The sequence below is a fragment of the Rhinopithecus bieti genome, unplaced genomic scaffold (genome assembly GCF_001698545.2).
Source record: "Rhinopithecus bieti isolate Rb0 unplaced genomic scaffold, ASM169854v2 scaffold_38004, whole genome shotgun sequence".
Taxonomy (NCBI): Eukaryota; Metazoa; Chordata; class Mammalia; order Primates; family Cercopithecidae; genus Rhinopithecus; species Rhinopithecus bieti.
Window position 1 is genome coordinate 983,705 of NW_016816095.1, and position 18,339 is coordinate 1,002,043.

The following is an 18,339-nucleotide window of genomic DNA, read 5'->3' on the forward strand; positions in this document are numbered from 1 at the left end:
TCCTGGGTTCAAGCAATTCTCCTGCCTCAGCCTCCTGAGTAGCTGGGACTACAGGCGAGCGCCACCACACCCAGCTAATTTTTGTATTTTTTATTACAGATGAGGTTTCACCATGTTGGCCAGAATTGTGTCTATCTCTTGACCTTGTGATCTGCCCACCTCGGCCTGGTATCCTAACTACTCTTACCTGTCCCAATTAAAACAAAACACAAAACGACTCCCTTATTAAGCACTAGATTAAGTATATCTACGAAGCAGCAGCAAGGCATTAATAAATGGGCTGACAGTGTATCAAAATGCTACTGAGGAAAAGACAGCAGCAAGTACTCTCAGAAGAGCACATTATTCCACATGGAATCCCAAATTACTCTTATCTCCAGTTCCTCAAACCCCTGGAAGACTAGAGATGAACAAGCGAAGGTATAAACGGGGCTACGGAAAAAGCAGCTCAAATGGCATAGTGTCTGTATTTTAAAGTACCCAAGATCATGTGATGCTTACAGAGAAATCCCACTATAGCTCAAATTGTTTAAGCATGTATAACTAAAATGCTAGTGAAACTTTTGTGTTTACCCAAAAAATAGCATTGCAGTTTTAAGTGAAAATGAAATAGGCATGGTTTGTGAAATGTTTATGTTTACACCACCCTCTTCCTGCTCCCTGCTCGTTTCATCAGGTGATCTGAAGACTACCTGGTTGGAAATATTTGGTAATGCAGTGCAGAAAATTAAGGTCACAGACAAAGTACAACAACTTTTAATACACCATTAATACTAATGATTAAAAATTATTGCATAGTCTTATGCATTTACCCTAAAACATTTTCTGAAAGTAAACGAATTATATAAAAGACAAACAACCCTTTAAAATGTGGATGGCCTTTACTACCTCGACCTTCTATCCTTTTTTGTCTTTTCAGTACTTTTGTCCATGGTTTTCTCATTGTCTCCCCTGCACTTTGGGCAATACCATTTCCCCTTTGGTTTATAGGTGAGTGAAACGCATGAAAAGTGAAACCATTCAATTGGACACTGTTCATTGTCACATCCTATCATCTCCCCATAAGACACTTGGTTGCATAAACAGTATGTAGGTTCGTTAGGATCTATTGCAAACTCAACAGGTGAAGCTTCCCTTTCCTGCTTGGCCTTGGAACGTTTCTTCTTCTTTGCTGACTTGGATTTCTTTTCTTTAGGTGGCTGATCATCACAGTCTTCAATCCCATTTGCCATATGACATAAATCACGGCTTTCACTGGTCCGCTGTCTGCGGGGTCTTCTTGAAGATCTTTCTGGTTGGCTAGAATCCATCTTTGCTTTATCTGAGGCCCGTTCACTTTCAGCAGGATCTTGGAAACACTGCGAATGTAACTCCATTTGTCTTGCCCGATTTTCTACCAATTCGAGCATTTGTGTAACAATCTGGATTTTTTCATCTCCCAATTCTTGACTATTAATTAGTGCTCTCTGGAGAAGCTGCTGTAGACGTTTCTTTTGGTTTAAATCATCTTCTTTCTTATATTTTTCATAGACATCATCAATCTCCTTTAACGTTTCTAAAAAAAAAAAGAATGAGAACATTATCATGTGTTAGCAGGCATAACATTTCCAAGTTAGTTATTTTTTACAGAATTGAAGTTAGAACTCAAACCATGAAACCATACTCCTCTTTGGTACGTATACATTAAAAACTATTTCATACAAAGACCACATTATCTAATATGAAAGTATATTTAGAAGTAAAGGAATGAAAAGAAAGAACACAAAACTAATACTCATTAATCTATATTAAAAAGGATAAGAGGCCAGGCGCGGTAGCTCACGCCTGTAATCCCTGCACTTTGAGAGGCCGACGCAGGTGGATCACCTGAGGTCAGGAGTTCAAGACCAACCTGGCCAAGATGGTGAAACCCTGTCTCTACCAAAAATACAAAAATTAGCCAGGCATGGTGGCAGTTGCCCCTAATCATTCCAGCTACTCGGGAGGCTGGGGCAGAGAACTGCTTGAACTCAGAAGGCGGAGTTTGCAGTGAGCTGAGATCACACCATCGCACGCCAGCCTGGGCAACAGAGCAAAACTCTGTCTCCAAGAAAAAAAAAAAAAAAAAAAGGATAAGAGATATTTGGCTAATGATCAAAAGTATTTCTAATGGGCAAGAACACTGTATGCCACTTTAGTCTACTAAGTGCTGTAACACCTTCAAAACAGCCCTATATATAAAATTTGCAGGCTGAGGTCCAGCTCTAAAACTTGAAAAGGTTACAGGACTAGGCTACAGATTACTGCCCAAATGTGTTACAGGATTTACAGTCAAATGTATGACTTGTGACATACATGACTCCGGAGACACTACAGCTTCACTTTCACATCATACATTCTTAACAAAGAAGACATAAACAACTCTTAGCTTCCCATCATCTTAGTTTTAATGGCTCTATTTTAGCCTCACATGGGAAATTCTGAAAATGAAACTATTTCCAGGGTAAAACTATTTCCAGAGTAGATTCTGGTTCTGGCATCAACTGACCAAACCACTAACAAAATTATAATAAAGTCAGCACTGGATCATTCTGCCTTTGTAGATAAATCAGTAGTTGGTTCTAAGCTTTCTGAACTGCTGATTTAGTTGCAGGGCACGTGGAATACACTTACTTAAATAAAATAAAAATAGCTGACTCACTAGAAGGTATCCAAAATCTGAAAATATAATTTCATATGTCACCAAAATTTACTTAAGATTAGTTTTGTTCAAAATTGTTTTGTTTCTTATTCTTACAAGATGTAATGCTATCTCAAAGAGTTCTGTCCCCATGGTATTTTTCATACCACATGGCATACCAGTTTTATATTCCAATACTGTAATTATTAAAAACAGAAATGTTGGACAAGTAAATATATACATTGGGGCTGTCTGCAAGTAAGGCACACAAAAGCAAATATTCGGCCGGGCGCGGTGGCTCAAGCCTGTAATCCCAGCACTTTGGGAGGCCGAGACGGGCGGATCACGAGGTCAGGAGATCGAGACCATCCTGGCTAACACAGTGAAACCCCGTCTCTACTAAAAAATACAAAAAACTAGCCGGGCGAGGTGGCGGGCGCCTGTAGTCCCAGCTACTCGGGAGGCTGAGACAGGAGAATGGCGTGAACCCGGGAGGCGGAGCTTGCAGTGAGCTGAGATCCGGCCACTGCACTCCAGCCTGGGCGACAGAGCGAGACTCCGTCTCAAAAAAAAAAAAAGCAAATATTCAACAGAACTCATTAATTAGCTTCTCCCTGGAAATCACAGGTACTCATACTTGATGTACAACTGTCTAACCTGGAATACATAACAAAGTGCCACCACATGGTTAAGAGCACTTATGCCCGCATAGCATATTTTTGAACAAAGTTCATGTCTATTCCATTTGCTTAGCTAGGCATCTAAGCAGATTTCTTAAGAACCTAATTTCCCTACAGGAAAAATAAGGAAACTGGTTCCCTCAGACCCATAAAAAAATTGAGGATTAAAAAATAAGAGGCAAACCTCATTTCAAATATTCTGTACCTAATAATCAGGTGTTAGAGGCTAATTACAGTATATATCACACCAGCACACTGATAGATGAGATAAAAAAAATTTTTAAGACACCCTTTTATATAATGAAAGACAAGAACTTTAACATTTACTCAGCCCCTTCTATGTGGTAAAGATTTTCTCAGTTAATCTCCACAGCAACCCCATGAGGAAGCCATCACTTCTGCTTGTGAAAAAAACTGCAACTCAAGAGATACGAACCCCAGACTTTATTATTATTATTTTTTTTGAGACGGAGTCTCGTTCTGTTGCCCAGGCTGGAGTGCAGTGGCGCGATCACGGCTCACTGCAAGCTCCGCCTCCCGGGTTCCCGCCATTCTCCTGCCTCAGTCTCCAGAGTAGCTGGGACTACAGGCGCCCGCCACCGCGCCCGGCTAATTTTTTTGTATTTTTAGTAGAGACGGGGTTTCACCGTGGTCTCGATCTCCTGACCTTGTGATCCACCCGCCTCGGCCTCCCAAAGTGCTGGGATTACAGGCGTGAGCCACCGCGCCCGGCCGAACCCCAGACTTTCAACTGTGCCAGATCTGTATGTCTGACCTAGCAGTGTAAGCACTTTCTATAAACTATATGAAAGGCACTTGAAATTAAGTATCAAATTTTAGTTTGAAGGTTGTTATTTATCGAAGAAATGAGTGAGAACACTAGAACAAAAATAAAGGTTCTCTAATAACCCTATCCCATAATAAGTACTTCAATTGTGAAATTGTTTTCTTCTTTATTTCTCATCTTTATAAGGTTTTCAGCAGTTCTGAAAGTGTCTCAAGTAGGTGAGAGAGAAATTTATTTGACTGCCTATATAATTTATATCACTAAATATTGCTAGAAATATTAGATCCAAAACCAGAAAAGACTTAAGCTCTAGTGAAGAAATAAAAAACATGAAATCTGAACCCAAAACACAAAATATATATAAATATAAAACTGTGAAAGTTGAGCTCAGTAACCATGCGCAGAGAGTGAAAACTGGATGAGTTTTTAATCATTAATCACAATCTTCATAGAGCTAAGAATTTTTATAATCTCTTAGTCTTGTAAGGCCTACTATATTACTAATCTTACCAGAGCTATTAATACATCACAATTATAGATGATCCGAAAGCAGATTTCCCTGTCAGCAAATTATAGTATCCCTTACCAACTTCAAATAGCTTAACTCTTGTGAAAGGAAACATGTGTCTTCAAAGAAATGTAAAAACCTGCAAGCTTGCTGGGTGCAGTGGCTCACGCCTGTAATCCCAGCACTTTGTGGGGCAAAGGCGGGCGGATCACCTGAGGTCAGGAGTTCAAGACCAGCCTGGCCAACATGGTGAAACTCCGTATCTACTAAAAATACAAAACTTAGCCAGGCGTGATAGCAGGTGCCTGTAATCCCAGCTACTCGGGAGGCTGAGGCAGGAGAATCGTTTGAACCCGGGAGGCAGAGGTTTCAGTGAGCCAAGATCGAGCCACTATACTCCAGCCTAGGGGACAGAGCAAGACTCTGTCTGAAACAACAACAACAACAGCAACTGCAAACTTTACAAACTTTAGTGTTATCTGAAAAACTAGAAAGGTTCAATATACAATTATTAAGCACGTATCATTTTTAGGTTACCATTCATGTTTGTGCTCCGTATCTGTAGAAATCCCCTTGGACAGTTTTTATTAAAATTTAAATTGTTTGAAAACAAGGATATGCATCTAAAGTTGCAGGAGCTGGAGCCAAATATTCTACATCTAATTAACTGGACGAGTTACTTAAACTCTTTCTAATCTGTAAAATAAATATTTATATAATGGTCTGGACCCAGCGCATCAGTTTGAATTCCCTCCCCGCTACCCCTCCCCAAACACGGATCAGTCCTATGAATCCCATGATTTCAGAAAACACAAATTTATCAACTAAAAAAAAAAATCAGAGACACTTATGTCACCCAAGAAGTGAATTCCTTTAGAGACTTTTAAACTATAGGATTACTGACGTGTTTACAAAAACAGAGAATGGGTCCAGGAAATTATCTTTAAAGTTCATATGGCTGTTTCCATACTATGTTCAAGGTCTGTTCCTCGATTCAAGGTTATTAAGCGCAACACATTTCCCCTTTTAAACTGCCCTCCTAGTAGCACCACCGATAGTAGGTGGTAACACTGTAAGGAAGGTCGATTCTGTCCGGGGTTCCCGGGTCGGCCCGCAAAGGGTGGTTTCGCCTTAACACTTAAAAGTCGGGGCAGGTGGGGCTCGGGGACGCCAGGCGGTTGCCCAGTCAACCAACCCACTTCCTCCTGAAGCCCGGAAGTGACACATGTCCCGGAACCTACGCGGAGCCAGGATCCGAGACCCTCCGAGCTGCTAATCTCCGTCCTGATCCATTGGTTGGGAAAGAGATTGGAAACATCACCGCCAAACATGCTGCAAACCCCGACTCGGACTCAGCTGGGGCCGAACCAACGCCCCCACACAGCCTCGACTCCCTCCCCAGCAGCCGGCTCGCCGCCGCCCCTCTGGCGACCAGCCATTTTCCAGGCCCGCGGGAACGAGCGCCGCGCCCCTCCCACGCCCCCACGTCACACCCGCAGGCCCCGCCCCGGCGCGGGGCCCTCCCCGCCACACACGCCCCTCTCTTCCTCTCCCGCGGGGGACCCCCTCCCCTCTTAACCATTTTGCCGAAAGAGCTGGGCTAGGGCTGCGGCTCGGGGCGGCCGAGAACTTTCCCGGGGCAAGAGAGCGGAACGGACTGCTCTCCTCCGGGCCGGGGCAGGAGCGCGGAGGAAGGCCCCCTCCGTCTGCCTCCGCGGCCTCTCGCCCCCTCCCCCCCGCACGTTCCAAAGCACCCGCACTCCGGGGTGGGGGCGAGTGAGGTGGGGAAGTGCGACCCGCAGACCAGCGGGAGCCCGGCCGCTCACTCCCTCCGGCCCTTGCCCGGCTGCAGTCCTGGGCCGGGGCGGCAGGGTCTGCGGCACGGGGCGGGCGAGCGCCTGAACAAATGCTTGCTGCTTAAAATGGCTGATTCCCCTCCGCGGCAGCTGCAGCCGCTGGGTCTGCAGCGGGGGCTGACGAACAGCCCCCACCCCCACTCCGGGGACCCCAGAGAAGTACTCGCCCACCGCGGGGCAAGAAGGGCCGCGAACCCAGTCTCCAGTCCTCCCCGTCCCGCTCGGCAGACCCTCGGTGCGCTCGGGGAGACTGTCACGGGAGAAAGGGAAGGTGGCACTGCCCCGGCAGGCTCCCTGCCACCGGCTCCCGAGGCCGGCAGCCCCGCGGCCCCTACCTTGGTATTTGTTGTCCAGCTCTCGCAGCACAGACACGTTCCTCTGCATGTCGTGGGGCAGCGACTCCACGCACTCAAGGTAGTCCTGCACGTAGCAGGTGAGCAGCCGGCTCCGCTCCCCGGTCAGGAGCGCGGCCGACGAGTACAGTTGCTGCTGCTGCTGCCCTAACATCCTGCAGATCCGCGCCGTCGCCGCCGCCTCCGCATCCAGCAGCCGCACATGCACCGGCCGCGGCCGCCGCGGTCCCTCAGCTCAGCAGCCCGGCGCCGCGGGGACCCCGCAGCCGCTCGAGAGGGCACGGCCGCGCTCCCCGATCTCCACTCCCCCCAGAGCAGCCCTCACTCCCCGCCCCCGCAGCACCAGCCCAGGGGCGGGGCGAAACTGGGGCTCCCTCCTTTCTCCCCTCCCGCTCCAGGACCGGAGCAGTGGGGATACCCTCGGCGGGGCCGGCGCCGGGGTCCCGGACGCTGACACTTCCTGTCCCCCTCGGAGTCCCCAGATGCTACCAGTGCCGTCTCGCAGCCCGGATCCCCATGACAAGCCCGTCGCCGCCTGCCTGTCCCCAGTCACCCTCCGTGCCTGACTGGGAGCCTCCCGCTGGCCTGCCCCCGCCCCTCCGCCCGCGGCCGCCTCTGCGCCTGCGCAGCGCTCAATCCGAATAAGGCCGGGGCCCGCCCCTACCGCCTACCGGAGGGTTCGCATTCTCCCGCCTTCGCTTTGCCGCCCGGGCGATTGGTCTGCCGGCTCCGGGCTAGGGGGGAGGGTGTCGGGGGCGGCCAAACGGCAGGCCGCGCCCCGCCCCCCTTAAAGGGGAAGCCTGGGGAGCCGGTCTCTGCGCCCCGCGTCCGAATGGGACCCGGCAGGGGGGGCGGCTCGGTCCTTCCGGCCGCCCTCCCTGCAGGGAGGGGCAGCTCCGCCCGGCCACACAGGCTTTTCACCCATCCGGCGGTCCGAGTGCGGCTCCTCGCGAGCCTGCAAAGGAGCAGCAGGCGGTTCCTTTTCGGACGACCCGGAGCGAGGCCTGCAGGACTGCGCGTCCCGGCGGGCGGCGGGCGGCGGGCGGCTCCCAGCATGCGCGGCAAGGCGTTCCCGCCGCCTCCGAGCTCGCCTGGGGCTGCCGCCCGCCTCCTGCCGGGCTCTCGGGCTCGTCCGGCACCGCGGGGCTGTTTGGGGAGGTAGGCGGTGCTTCCTCCGGCCCCCGGCGTCGTGTGCCCTGCGGGTTTCGTGGCCCTTCCCCTGCGCTGGAATCTTCTGTGTCATTTAGGGGGAAGGGATGCGGGACGGCATCTGCCTGCCAACGCATAGGTCCCACAGACAGCCTTTTAAAACGACTGCGTTTGGGGTGTGTCAGAACATTTAAACACAGGACGTCGGCGGGGCTTCCTGGCGGAGTGGGGCACACGCCAGCTTTACGGGACTTTTTGCTCGGTCCTGCCCCAGGACTACAATCGGAGGGGACCGGGGGCATGTAGACGCGAGTAAAAACCTAGTCAGCGGGCGGGCCCTCGGCCCCGTAATCTACGTGATCTCCTAGTGGGGTTTAATTTCGGTGTAGTGTAAACGAGATGCCAAGCAGAGGAACTGATTTTAATTACAGATGGACTTTCTTGAAAGAAATGGGTGCAAATAGAATGAATGCATGGAGAATTTTAATGGAATGCCTATATAAACAAGCCCTGTTGTGAGTACTACCTTTGAGTTAAAAAGAAAATGTGAGTGGTGACGAATTTGGATCTTCTTAGATCCAGTTTGCAGCGTTGGTACACCTGAATGGTGACCTATTTAGAGCACTTTTGAAACAGCTGTTAATAGTAACTAGCTTTTGACTTGCAAAGAGAAATCTAGATCTTTATCTAGAGGAACTTTTACATTTCAAACCAAAATAAAGCACTCCAGGCAATTTGACTTCATAGGACGTCAGTTATTTCAAAGGACTGGGAAATCGTCTTGGGTTATTATCCTAGGACACTGAGGTTTGGGCCAGTATTAAGTCAACCCAGACAGTACAATGTATAGTATTTCTGAGAACATTTGGGGATTTTACTGTTCTTTAAACCTTTCGGCCGGTTCTCGTCAAAAAACGGCCACTGTGGGCCGGGCGCGGTGGCTCAAGCCTGTAATCCCAGCACTTTGGGAGGCCGAGACGGGCGGATCACGAGGTCAGGAGATCGAGACCATCCTGGCTAACACGGTGAAACCCCGTCTCTACTAAAAATACAAAAAACTAGCCGGGCGTGGTGGCGGGCGCCTGTAGTCCCAGCTACTCGGGAGGCTGAGGCAGGAGAATGGCGGGAACCCGGGAGGCGGAGCTTGCAGTGAGCTGAGATCCGGCCACTGCACTCCAGCCTGGGCGACAGAGCCAGACTCCGCTTCAACAAAAAAAAAAAAAAAAACAAAACAAAACAAAACAAAAAAAACGGCCACTGTGAAGAACTGAACTTTACTGGTTTTTACTTGAACTCTACTATTTTCATTTTCTCACAAATTTGAATAAGATGGCCTTTATCAAAGGTCCAAAATAATGTGGGGTGCCTTGTTACAGGTCAGACACCGAATGTACCAATGGATTTTATTCAGTCTGATAAGTGACCTGCAGGTAGATAAGAGAAGTGTTTAGAAACGAGAAGGGGAAAAAGGCAAAGATGCAGAATACCTAGAGTACTCCAGAAACAGAGCAAGGTGATAGGAGGGATGAGCATGGGATAGGAGACGTTTTATAGCATTATTTTTACCTTTTACAATTCTGTTGAACAGGCTGGAAAAAAGCCAAAAAATCCAAAGAATATTTTAGCTGGTACTGATCTAAAACTATAAAACACTGTAGTATGATAATATATGTATATGTATGAATTATTTTAGACATGCTTTTCTTGCCATATTTATTTTAAAAGGTTAATCGAAGGCTTGTTCTTCTGCCACCCTGCGAAAGCAGCCTGTGTGGGGAGAACAATTCAGTGGGGAAAAAAAAAATCGCCACAATCCCTAAACCCTTGACCTTGATTATTGAGCACTGTCCTTCCCTTCTGAATGGTCACTTAACTGGAAATATGGGGCCTCTTCAGATTGAATTTCTTGTCTTCTAAATGCAAAATTTAAAATCTCCCGTTCTCAGCAACTAGAAATTAATTTATGGTATTTAATCCTGTGAATAAAGCAAAAAGGCATTTTCTTTGCTCTATTGTCTACCACAAAGCAACCCTAAAAAAAAAAAAATAAGTAACTGATCTCCCTAAATTAGTCTGGGATTACCTTGAATTTCTAAGTCAGTGACTTTAAGAGGTCCCTGGCAGGGACTGTGTGTGCCTCCGTACCTGTCTCTTGGGGAGAGCAACAACTTCAAACTGATTGAAAACAAACTGGCAAGTAATTGTGAAAGATTCCTAAAGAAGACTGCTGAGAAAATTCAGCTTCTGTTTGAGTCAGACCAAATAAATGAAATCCTTTTCTTTTTTCTACTTTTTAATATTTTTAAACTTTTATGGAAATTTTCAAACAAAGGCAAAAGTAATAGTACAATAAATCCTCATATACTGTTTACCCAGCTTCAACATTTAGCAACATAGGGCTAAGATTATTTAATCTATATCCCTTCACACTCCCTCACTCTTGCTGGATTTTTATCATTTTATCTGTAAATACTTTAAATATGAATAGGTAAAATATAACAGTGGTTTTTTTTTTTGCTTGTTTTTGAGACGGAAATTTGCTGTTGTTGCCCAGGCTGGAGTGCAATGGGGCGATCTTGGCTCATTGCAACCTCCGCCTCCCAGGTTCAAGCGATTCTCCTGCCTCAGCCTCCCAAGTAGCTGAGATTACTGGCGTGTGCCACCAGGCCCAGCTAATTTTTGTATTTTTGGTAGAGACGGGGTTTCACCTTGTTGATCAGGCCAGTGTCGAACTCCTGACCTCCAGTGATCTGCCCACCTCAGCCTCCCAGAGTGCTGGGATTACAGGCGTGAGCCATTGTGCCCGGCCAAGATAACAGTTTTTTAAACATATCCATAATACCATTTATTCTATCTCCCCAAATTTTCTTACTGTCATTTGATAACTACACAATTCAAATTTTCCTGTTGTCTCATTAAATCTTTTGCATTTGGTTTAACAGGATCCAACAAATCCCATGCATTTTTTTGGTTAATGAGGTCTTTTCCAAACCAGTAAGAGGCAGTTAATTCCCTGTTTAATTCAGTGAAGCAGAGAGCAATGTTTTTCTGAGGAAGATATTCAAGTAGTTTAAAATCCCTGCTTTAAATATGGAGAAATTCAAGAAGAGATCCTCATATGAAAAAGTCACCAATTGATAGCGTGTTGTAAGAAATGTAATTGTACCTGATGCAAATAAATAAATCCTTAATAATCTAGGAGTCTGCGTTAGAGTGTAATTTGTTCTGGAAGGTCCAGTGAAGCATCTTAAATTATAGTGAAAAACCCTAAAACTTTACATCAATTCATTAGTACAAAAAGCAACTAAAAAAAACCTAATAGTCCTGTAATCCCAGCACTTTGGGAGGCCGAGGCGGGCGGATCATGAGGTCAGGAGATCGAGACCATCCTGACTAACACGGTGAAACCCCGTCTCCACTAAAAATGCAAAAAATTAGCTGGGTGTAGTGACGGGCGCCTCTAGTCCCAGCTACTGAGGAGTCTGAGGCAGGAGAATGACGTGAACCCGGGAGGCGGAGGTCAATGAGCCGTGATGACGCCACTGCACTCCAGCCTGGGCAACAGCGAGACTCCGTCTCAAAAAAAAAAACAAAAACAAAAAACCTTGTTTGCATCTCCACTGAACTCAGTTTTAAAGCATTTTTGATTATTACATAAGTAATGCTATTGTAGAAAAAATTTAAATAGAGATAAAAAGAAGATATATAAAAGTCACTACAAACTGGAGTTAATTCTTCTCAGTATCTAAATATACTCCAAGGTGTAATTCCATTTTAGCAGTTCTTTTGCTTTAAGAAAACACTTTGGCTGGGATTGAAGGACAAAGTTAGGCCAGGTGTGGTGGCTCATGCCTGTTAATCCCAGCACTTTGGGAGGCCGAGGTGGGCAGATCACCTGAGGCCAGGAGTTCGAGACCAGCCTGACCAATATGATGAAACCCCGTCTCTACTAAAAATACAAAAATTAGCCGGACGTGGTGGCATGTGCCTGTAATCCCAGCTACTCACTTGAACCCAGGAGGTGGAGGTTGCAGTGAGCCGAGATCACACCACTGCACTCTAGCCTGGGTAGCAAAAGCAAAACTGTCTCATTTAAAAAAAAAAAAAAAAAAAAGGACAAAGTTAAGAAAATATCAGATTCTCTAGAAGGAATATTAGAAATCTGAACAATATCACCCTGTATGTGGAGTTAATGTGATAGACCACACAGATTTAACTGGTGTATACAGTCAATCCTACTGCTTTCCATTATAGTACTAGTCAGCATTTAGGATGACTGCTAAAAGCAAAACATGATCCTAAAACATTTTAACAAAGGGACTGTGTGAATGACTTGGGACTGTAGTGAAGAGGAAATTCGGTATAATAAGATCTCATATTTTCATAACCAAGAAAAAAGGCAAACATACTATCCCCTTAGCTATCCCAAGGAGAAAAAATAGCACATATGGTATACTTTGCATATTGCTGACCAGAAAAACATTCAATTTTCCCTAGCTAGTTACCATAGTTACATGAGCCCTTTATAATATCAAGAGGGGGAACTAGGTCACAGTATTGAAGGAGTTTGAATTATGCAATTATGTTTTCTAAAAGCAGGGGAAAGGGTTTTTAATTTAGAGAAGAGAGATTTATGCTTTGTTCAAAATTGAAATTTTGGTCTGATTTTGCTGATGAAACCTAGAAATTTGTCCAAAATTTAATAGTTGATACAGTACATATAAATTACTCAACTTATACAAATAACAATAGCTAGATCCATAAAAATGACACATTATGTCTTTGTAGATATCCCTTTTTCTTGATGAGCTGTGTGACCCAAAAATGTTTTTGCAGGTAATCAGTAAACCCAACAGTTGGCTAGCGTCTGAGAGTAGCCAAACCATGTGTAAACTAAAGGCTTGAACTCTTCCGGTCTGTGAAAGTGTGAGGTAAAGGTTGGCACAGTGCCTTTCAGATGCTACTCTTTGTTGTACAGCAATTTTCCTATTAATTTCATCAAATGGAAGTGAGTGGCAGGAAGGGAATGTATTGAAAGTTGTGGTAGCATAGCCTTCACCTTTCCTTTATATGTATTATTATTACTATAATTTTTACTAAGAACCTTACAAAAAAGATGTTTTTATTCAAAAAAAAAAAAAGTCCTGGCCTTGCAGCTCACCTATAACCCCAGACTTTGGGAGGCCAAGGTAGGAGGATCACTTGAGAACGGGAACGTGAGAACAGCTTGAGTAGCACAGAGAGATCCTGTCTCTGCAAAAAATTAAAAAATTCGCCGGGTGCAGTGGTATGCACCTATAGTCTCAGCCACTTGGGAGGCTGAGGCAGGAGGATCCCTTGAGCCCATGAGTTTGAGGCTGCAGTGTGCTAGGATCGTACCACTGCACTCCAGCCTGGGCAACAGAGTGAGACCCTGTCTCAAAAAGAAAATGCATCTCAAGTTTGCATGATTTCAGATGTTTGTTTTCAATCTCATGATCACTCTAGACTCATAATTTTTTAATGCTGAAGTTATCTTACATCAACGATTTCTCCAAAGGAAGGAAGAGCAGGCAACAGGCAGCCCAACTGGGTAGCTGGAGGAGCCAGTGCTGCGGATGGTAGTGTATCCTAACCATCCTCTATGCAGGAACGGGGAAGAGGATGGAGATCACTGTTACAGATCACCTACAGACCAGCTTTTCTACAGGTGATGATATTGGGACCCAGAGAAGTTAGCTTGCCCAGTGTCATATAACAATCCATAAAATAAGTATAGACCTAAAAGTTTAAGAGTTAAACAAATAATTACCTTTTTTTCTGGCTGACAATTATTGAAGGGAGAATCGGGCCCATGGGAAAAAATTAAGAACTTGGATATCATAAAATATTTTTCTGTGATGTCTTGCAGCAAATTTAACATCTCCTCTGAAGGAAAATTAGAATTTCCTGAAGAATAATGTTTCAAGTAGCCACCCAGTCAAAAGTACTAAAAACTGTGTATCCTTTAGACTTATCTTAAAGGATCAATGCCTTATGCCTTCAGCACTAGCTAAAGAATGGTCTTTTAAAATGAAACTAATGCTATCGGCTAGGTGCTTTTGCTATCTATCATTTATTTGAAGTGCTTGATTATTTAATGAGGTCTTATTAGAGCTATTGTTACATTAATTGCTCTTGGCATGGTTAATTTAATCCAACATTTGGTAAGTATTGATTATCTTTCATGGGGTAGCAGATTTTTTTTTTTTTTTTTTTTTGAGATGAGTCTCGCTCCGTCGCCAGGCTGGAGTGCAGTGGTGTGATCTCGGCTCACTGCAACCTCTGCCTCCTGGGTTCAAGTGATACTCCTGCCTCAGCCTCCCGAGTAGCTGGGACTACAGGTGCGCACCACCACGCCCCGCTAATTTTTGCATTTTTTAGAAGAGACAGGCTTTTACCTTGTTGGGCAGGATGGTCTCAGTCTCTTGACCTCGTGATCTGCCCACCTCAGCCTCCCAAAGTGCTGGGATTACAGGTGTGAGCCATCACGCCCGGTAAGGGTAACAGATTTNTTGAGATGAGTCTCGCTCCGTCGCCAGGCTGGAGTGCAGTGGTGTGATCTCGGCTCACTGCAACCTCTGCCTCCTGGGTTCAAGTGATACTCCTGCCTCAGCCTCCCGAGTAGCTGGGACTACAGGTGCGCACCACCACGCCCCGCTAATTTTGCATTTTTTAGAAGAGACAGGCTTTTACCTTGTTGGGCAGGATGGTCTCAGTCTCTTGACCTCGTGATCTGCCCACCTCAGCCTCCCAAAGTGCTGGGATTACAGGTGTGAGCCATCACGCCCGGTAAGGGTAACAGATTTTTAAAAATTATTTGTTTCCATAAATTGACATTCTCTGACTGTTTTATGCATGAAACCAGTATATCTCACTTTACACAATATATATGTTTCTGGAAAGTTGTATTTAAATCTTATTTTGCTAAATCAGGTAATTTTAGATGTGCCAGTTCTACAGAATGAGACCGAAATTTTGAAAACGAAAATATTCATTTAATACAAATAATTTATCTTATTTTATTTCTTTTTCTCTGTTGTTACCTTGAAAAAACATAGGTTGTGTTCATTAACTGCAGTCTAGATGTACTTTCATTTTCTTGTTCTAACTGTAGTGTACGTTGCAGATATTTTAGTACATCTTTTCATCACAGAAATGATATCTTCAGGGAAAAGACTTTGAGAAAGTACCTGAAGTGACAGAACACATATTTTCTTCTGGTATCTGGCTAAAGTAAGTACTAGAATTAGATTAAAAACAAAGATATAAAAGATGGGGGGAAAATTTTATGGGAAGTATTGGAAGCTAAAAAGCTCTGTATTAAGGGGAAATAGAAGAATCAGAAAAAGAAATGATTATTTGAGCCCTTACTGATGATGGTAGAACATTAAAATTAAAATTTAGGGGCTGAAATATTTAAATTTTATTTATGGAGACTATTTGTGATACTATTTTTCAATAACAAAAAATATAGTTGCTGGCCAGGTGTGGTGGCTTATGCCTATAATCCCAGCGCTTTGGTAGGCCAAGGCAGGCAGATCACTTGAGGTCAGAAGTTTGAGACCAGCCTGGCCAATATGACGAAATGTCACCTCTACTAAAATACAAAAATTAGCTGGGTGCGGTAGCAGGCACCTATAATCCCAGCTACTCAGGAGGCTAAAGCAGGAGAATTGCTTGAGCCCATGAGATAGAGCTTGCAGTGAGCTGAGATCGCACCACTGCACTCCAGCCTGGGCGACAGAGTGAGACTCCGTCTCAAGTAAAAAAAAAAAAATATATATATATATGTGTGTGTGTGTGTGTGTGCGCGTGCGTGCGCATGTGTATATATGTGTGTATTTGTGTGTGTATATATGTGTGTGTGCACATGCGTGTGTGTGTATATATATAGTTGTAATACAGGGTTAGAGCAATAGCATATCTAACTTAGTCTTTGACTGATAATTGGCATGTTGATTAAAAAATAATTTCAAAAAGCCAAGTGACTTCCTTATATGATATTACATTTAGGATATCCTAAACAATGTTAACTTTGTATTCAGATGAAATATCTCTGGAAAAATAGTCCAGCAATATCTAGAGACTTCGTTTATCCTTTTGCACATTTGTTTTTCATTTTTTGGTATATGTATTATTTTAACAAATGTTTACGCTTCATCTAAAATATAAAAGAAACAAAGAACTGGGTGGGTGCAGTGGCTCACGCCTGTAATCCCAGCACTTTGGGAGGCCAAGGCAGGTGGATCATGAGGTCACGAGATCGAGACCATCCTGGCCAACATGGTGAAACCCCATCTCTACTAAAAAAAAAATACAAAAAATTGCGTGATATGCGCATGCCTGTAGTCCCAGTTATTTGGAAGGCTGAGGTGGGGGAATCGTTAGAACCCGGGAGGCAGAGATTGCAGTGAGCTGAGATCACGCCATTGCACTCCAGCCTGGCGACAGAGCGAGACTCTGTCTCAAAAAAGAAAGAAAGAAAGAAAGAACTTTATGCACTTTCTGCAATAACAAAATGCAAATGTAATATTATGTACCAGGAAAAGAGTAGATAAGTAGATACACCAAATATTTGGATTTAGTTCACTTTTATAACTTTTTTTACTTTTCTTATTAGTCATGTCTGGTCTTAGTATACCAGCATTCTAACAGCACATAGCACATAAATTATTGCACAAATTAAAGTGAAGAAGTACCACAACTGGGAAATTTGAAGCTTCTGAAGACTTCTCACTTTAGGAATTAATCTAGGCAGTTTGGCTGAGAAACACATTTTTTGTGGAAAATTTTTAGCAGTTTAAGAGAAGTTCGAGGTAACCCTTTTCTCATTCAGCATAGCCCTCAACTTGCTGCTGAGAGCTTTAACAACTTTTGCTGGATCTCACTTGAGTATTTCAGGTTCATATGGAACAATTCTTATCACTTTTATGAATCAAATGTTTTGAAATTCAAATTTAGATTGATGTTATATGTTAACACCACCTATAACATCTGCCTACACCCTCAGAAGGGACCGATGAAATATTAACTAGCCAAGGAACCATTTTTTGACTGTGGTCTTTTCTGTAGGAATGAAATTTGGCAGAAATATTTAATGAAGAGGAATCTGAACATAGCAATTGAGAAAGGAGAAAGATTGGGAGAAGAGTCCAGATGTCGTAAAGCAAAGAGAGGATGAGGCACAGGAAGCAGCTCTTATTATTTCTGTTGCACAGCTCAGAGAACTCCAAGCAATTGATTCTATCCTAAGGACATATTTTTTCAATTTGCGATGTAATTAATTTGTTTTCCAGCAAAATAGATATTAGTAGATCTATAACATACAGGAAACAATCGAAAATAGAGATAAGTGGTAATAATACCTCATTTCATAAGACATCTTTTTCAGAAAATTATTCTTCAGTGTGTGGTGCATTGGCTTTCTAGGAAAGAATGGGAGTGAGAACCCTGCTGAAATGAATAATGGCCTTGGGGAGAGGGAAAGAGAAGCAAGAAAGGAGCAGTTAACAGGAAAGTGAGGTCATATGGAAAGAAGGAAATAGATCAGGGCATTTTTAGGAGGTAATATCAATTGGGTTTAGTGACTGTATATAGAGGATGGGAGAGAAGAGGTATCATCTAGGGTTTTGGCTTGGACCACAGGTAGATCTTGTTAAGGCTGTATGAAACAGAAAAATCCAGGAGGCAACACAGGTTTGTGGGGGAAATGATACAAATATAAATCATACAAGGATACGAACCCTGTAGATTTTACAGCTTTGAGCTCTATCCTTCTTAGGCCTCCTTCTAAGCAGCATAAACTACTGCTCCCTATATGTTGCCTCTTCATAAAGTCTGAGGCAGGTGAATTGCTTGAACTCGGGAGGCGGAGGTTGCAGTGAGCCGAGATCGTGCCATTGCACTCCAGCCTGGCGACAGAGTGAGACTCCATCTCAAAAATATAAAAAAAGAAAAGAAAAGAAAACAAACAAACAAACAAAAAAAAACAAAGAACTTTATGCACCTTCTGGAATAACAAAATGCAAATGTAATATTACCTACCAGGATAGAAATTGGAGGCTAGAATATGTTGGGTAGGGTAGAGAGACGAGAGGGAATGATTTAGCAATAAAATAGGTTTAAATATCTTCTCACATGCCCAGACTTAATTAGCTTTGTATTATTCCTGTTAGTAAGCCGGGAATTAGTACTAGGTGATAAGCAAGGATGCGCAGGGCCTTGTGAGGAAAAAAGTTACTGTAGCAGTTCTGGTTGCTTACCCCTTGCATGTCTCCAGGGGAACCATCTTTGACCTTGGCCAACCCCTGGATTACAATCCTGGGA

At 44.1% G+C, this 18,339-nt stretch overlaps 1 protein-coding gene and 1 long non-coding RNA gene across 2 annotated transcripts; one reads left to right on the forward strand and one right to left on the reverse strand.

The window, feature by feature from the left end:
- Positions 1–740: 740 nt before the first annotated feature.
- On the reverse strand, positions 741–7,455 carry ING2 (inhibitor of growth family member 2). Its single transcript, XM_017854359.1, has 2 exons — positions 6,826–7,455; positions 741–1,555 (listed from the first exon to the last, which is right to left on the reverse strand). The coding sequence occupies exons 1-2, from the start codon at positions 6,995–6,997 to the stop codon at positions 885–887; spliced, it is 843 nt and encodes a 280-aa protein (XP_017709848.1). The 5' UTR covers positions 6,998–7,455; the 3' UTR covers positions 741–884.
- Positions 7,456–15,140: 7,685 nt separating this feature from the next.
- On the forward strand, positions 15,141–18,149 carry LOC108516759 (uncharacterized). Its single transcript, XR_001881927.1, has 2 exons — positions 15,141–15,246; positions 17,086–18,149. It is a non-coding gene; the product is annotated as an uncharacterized LOC108516759 (long non-coding RNA).
- The last annotated feature ends 190 nt before the right edge of the window (positions 18,150–18,339 follow it).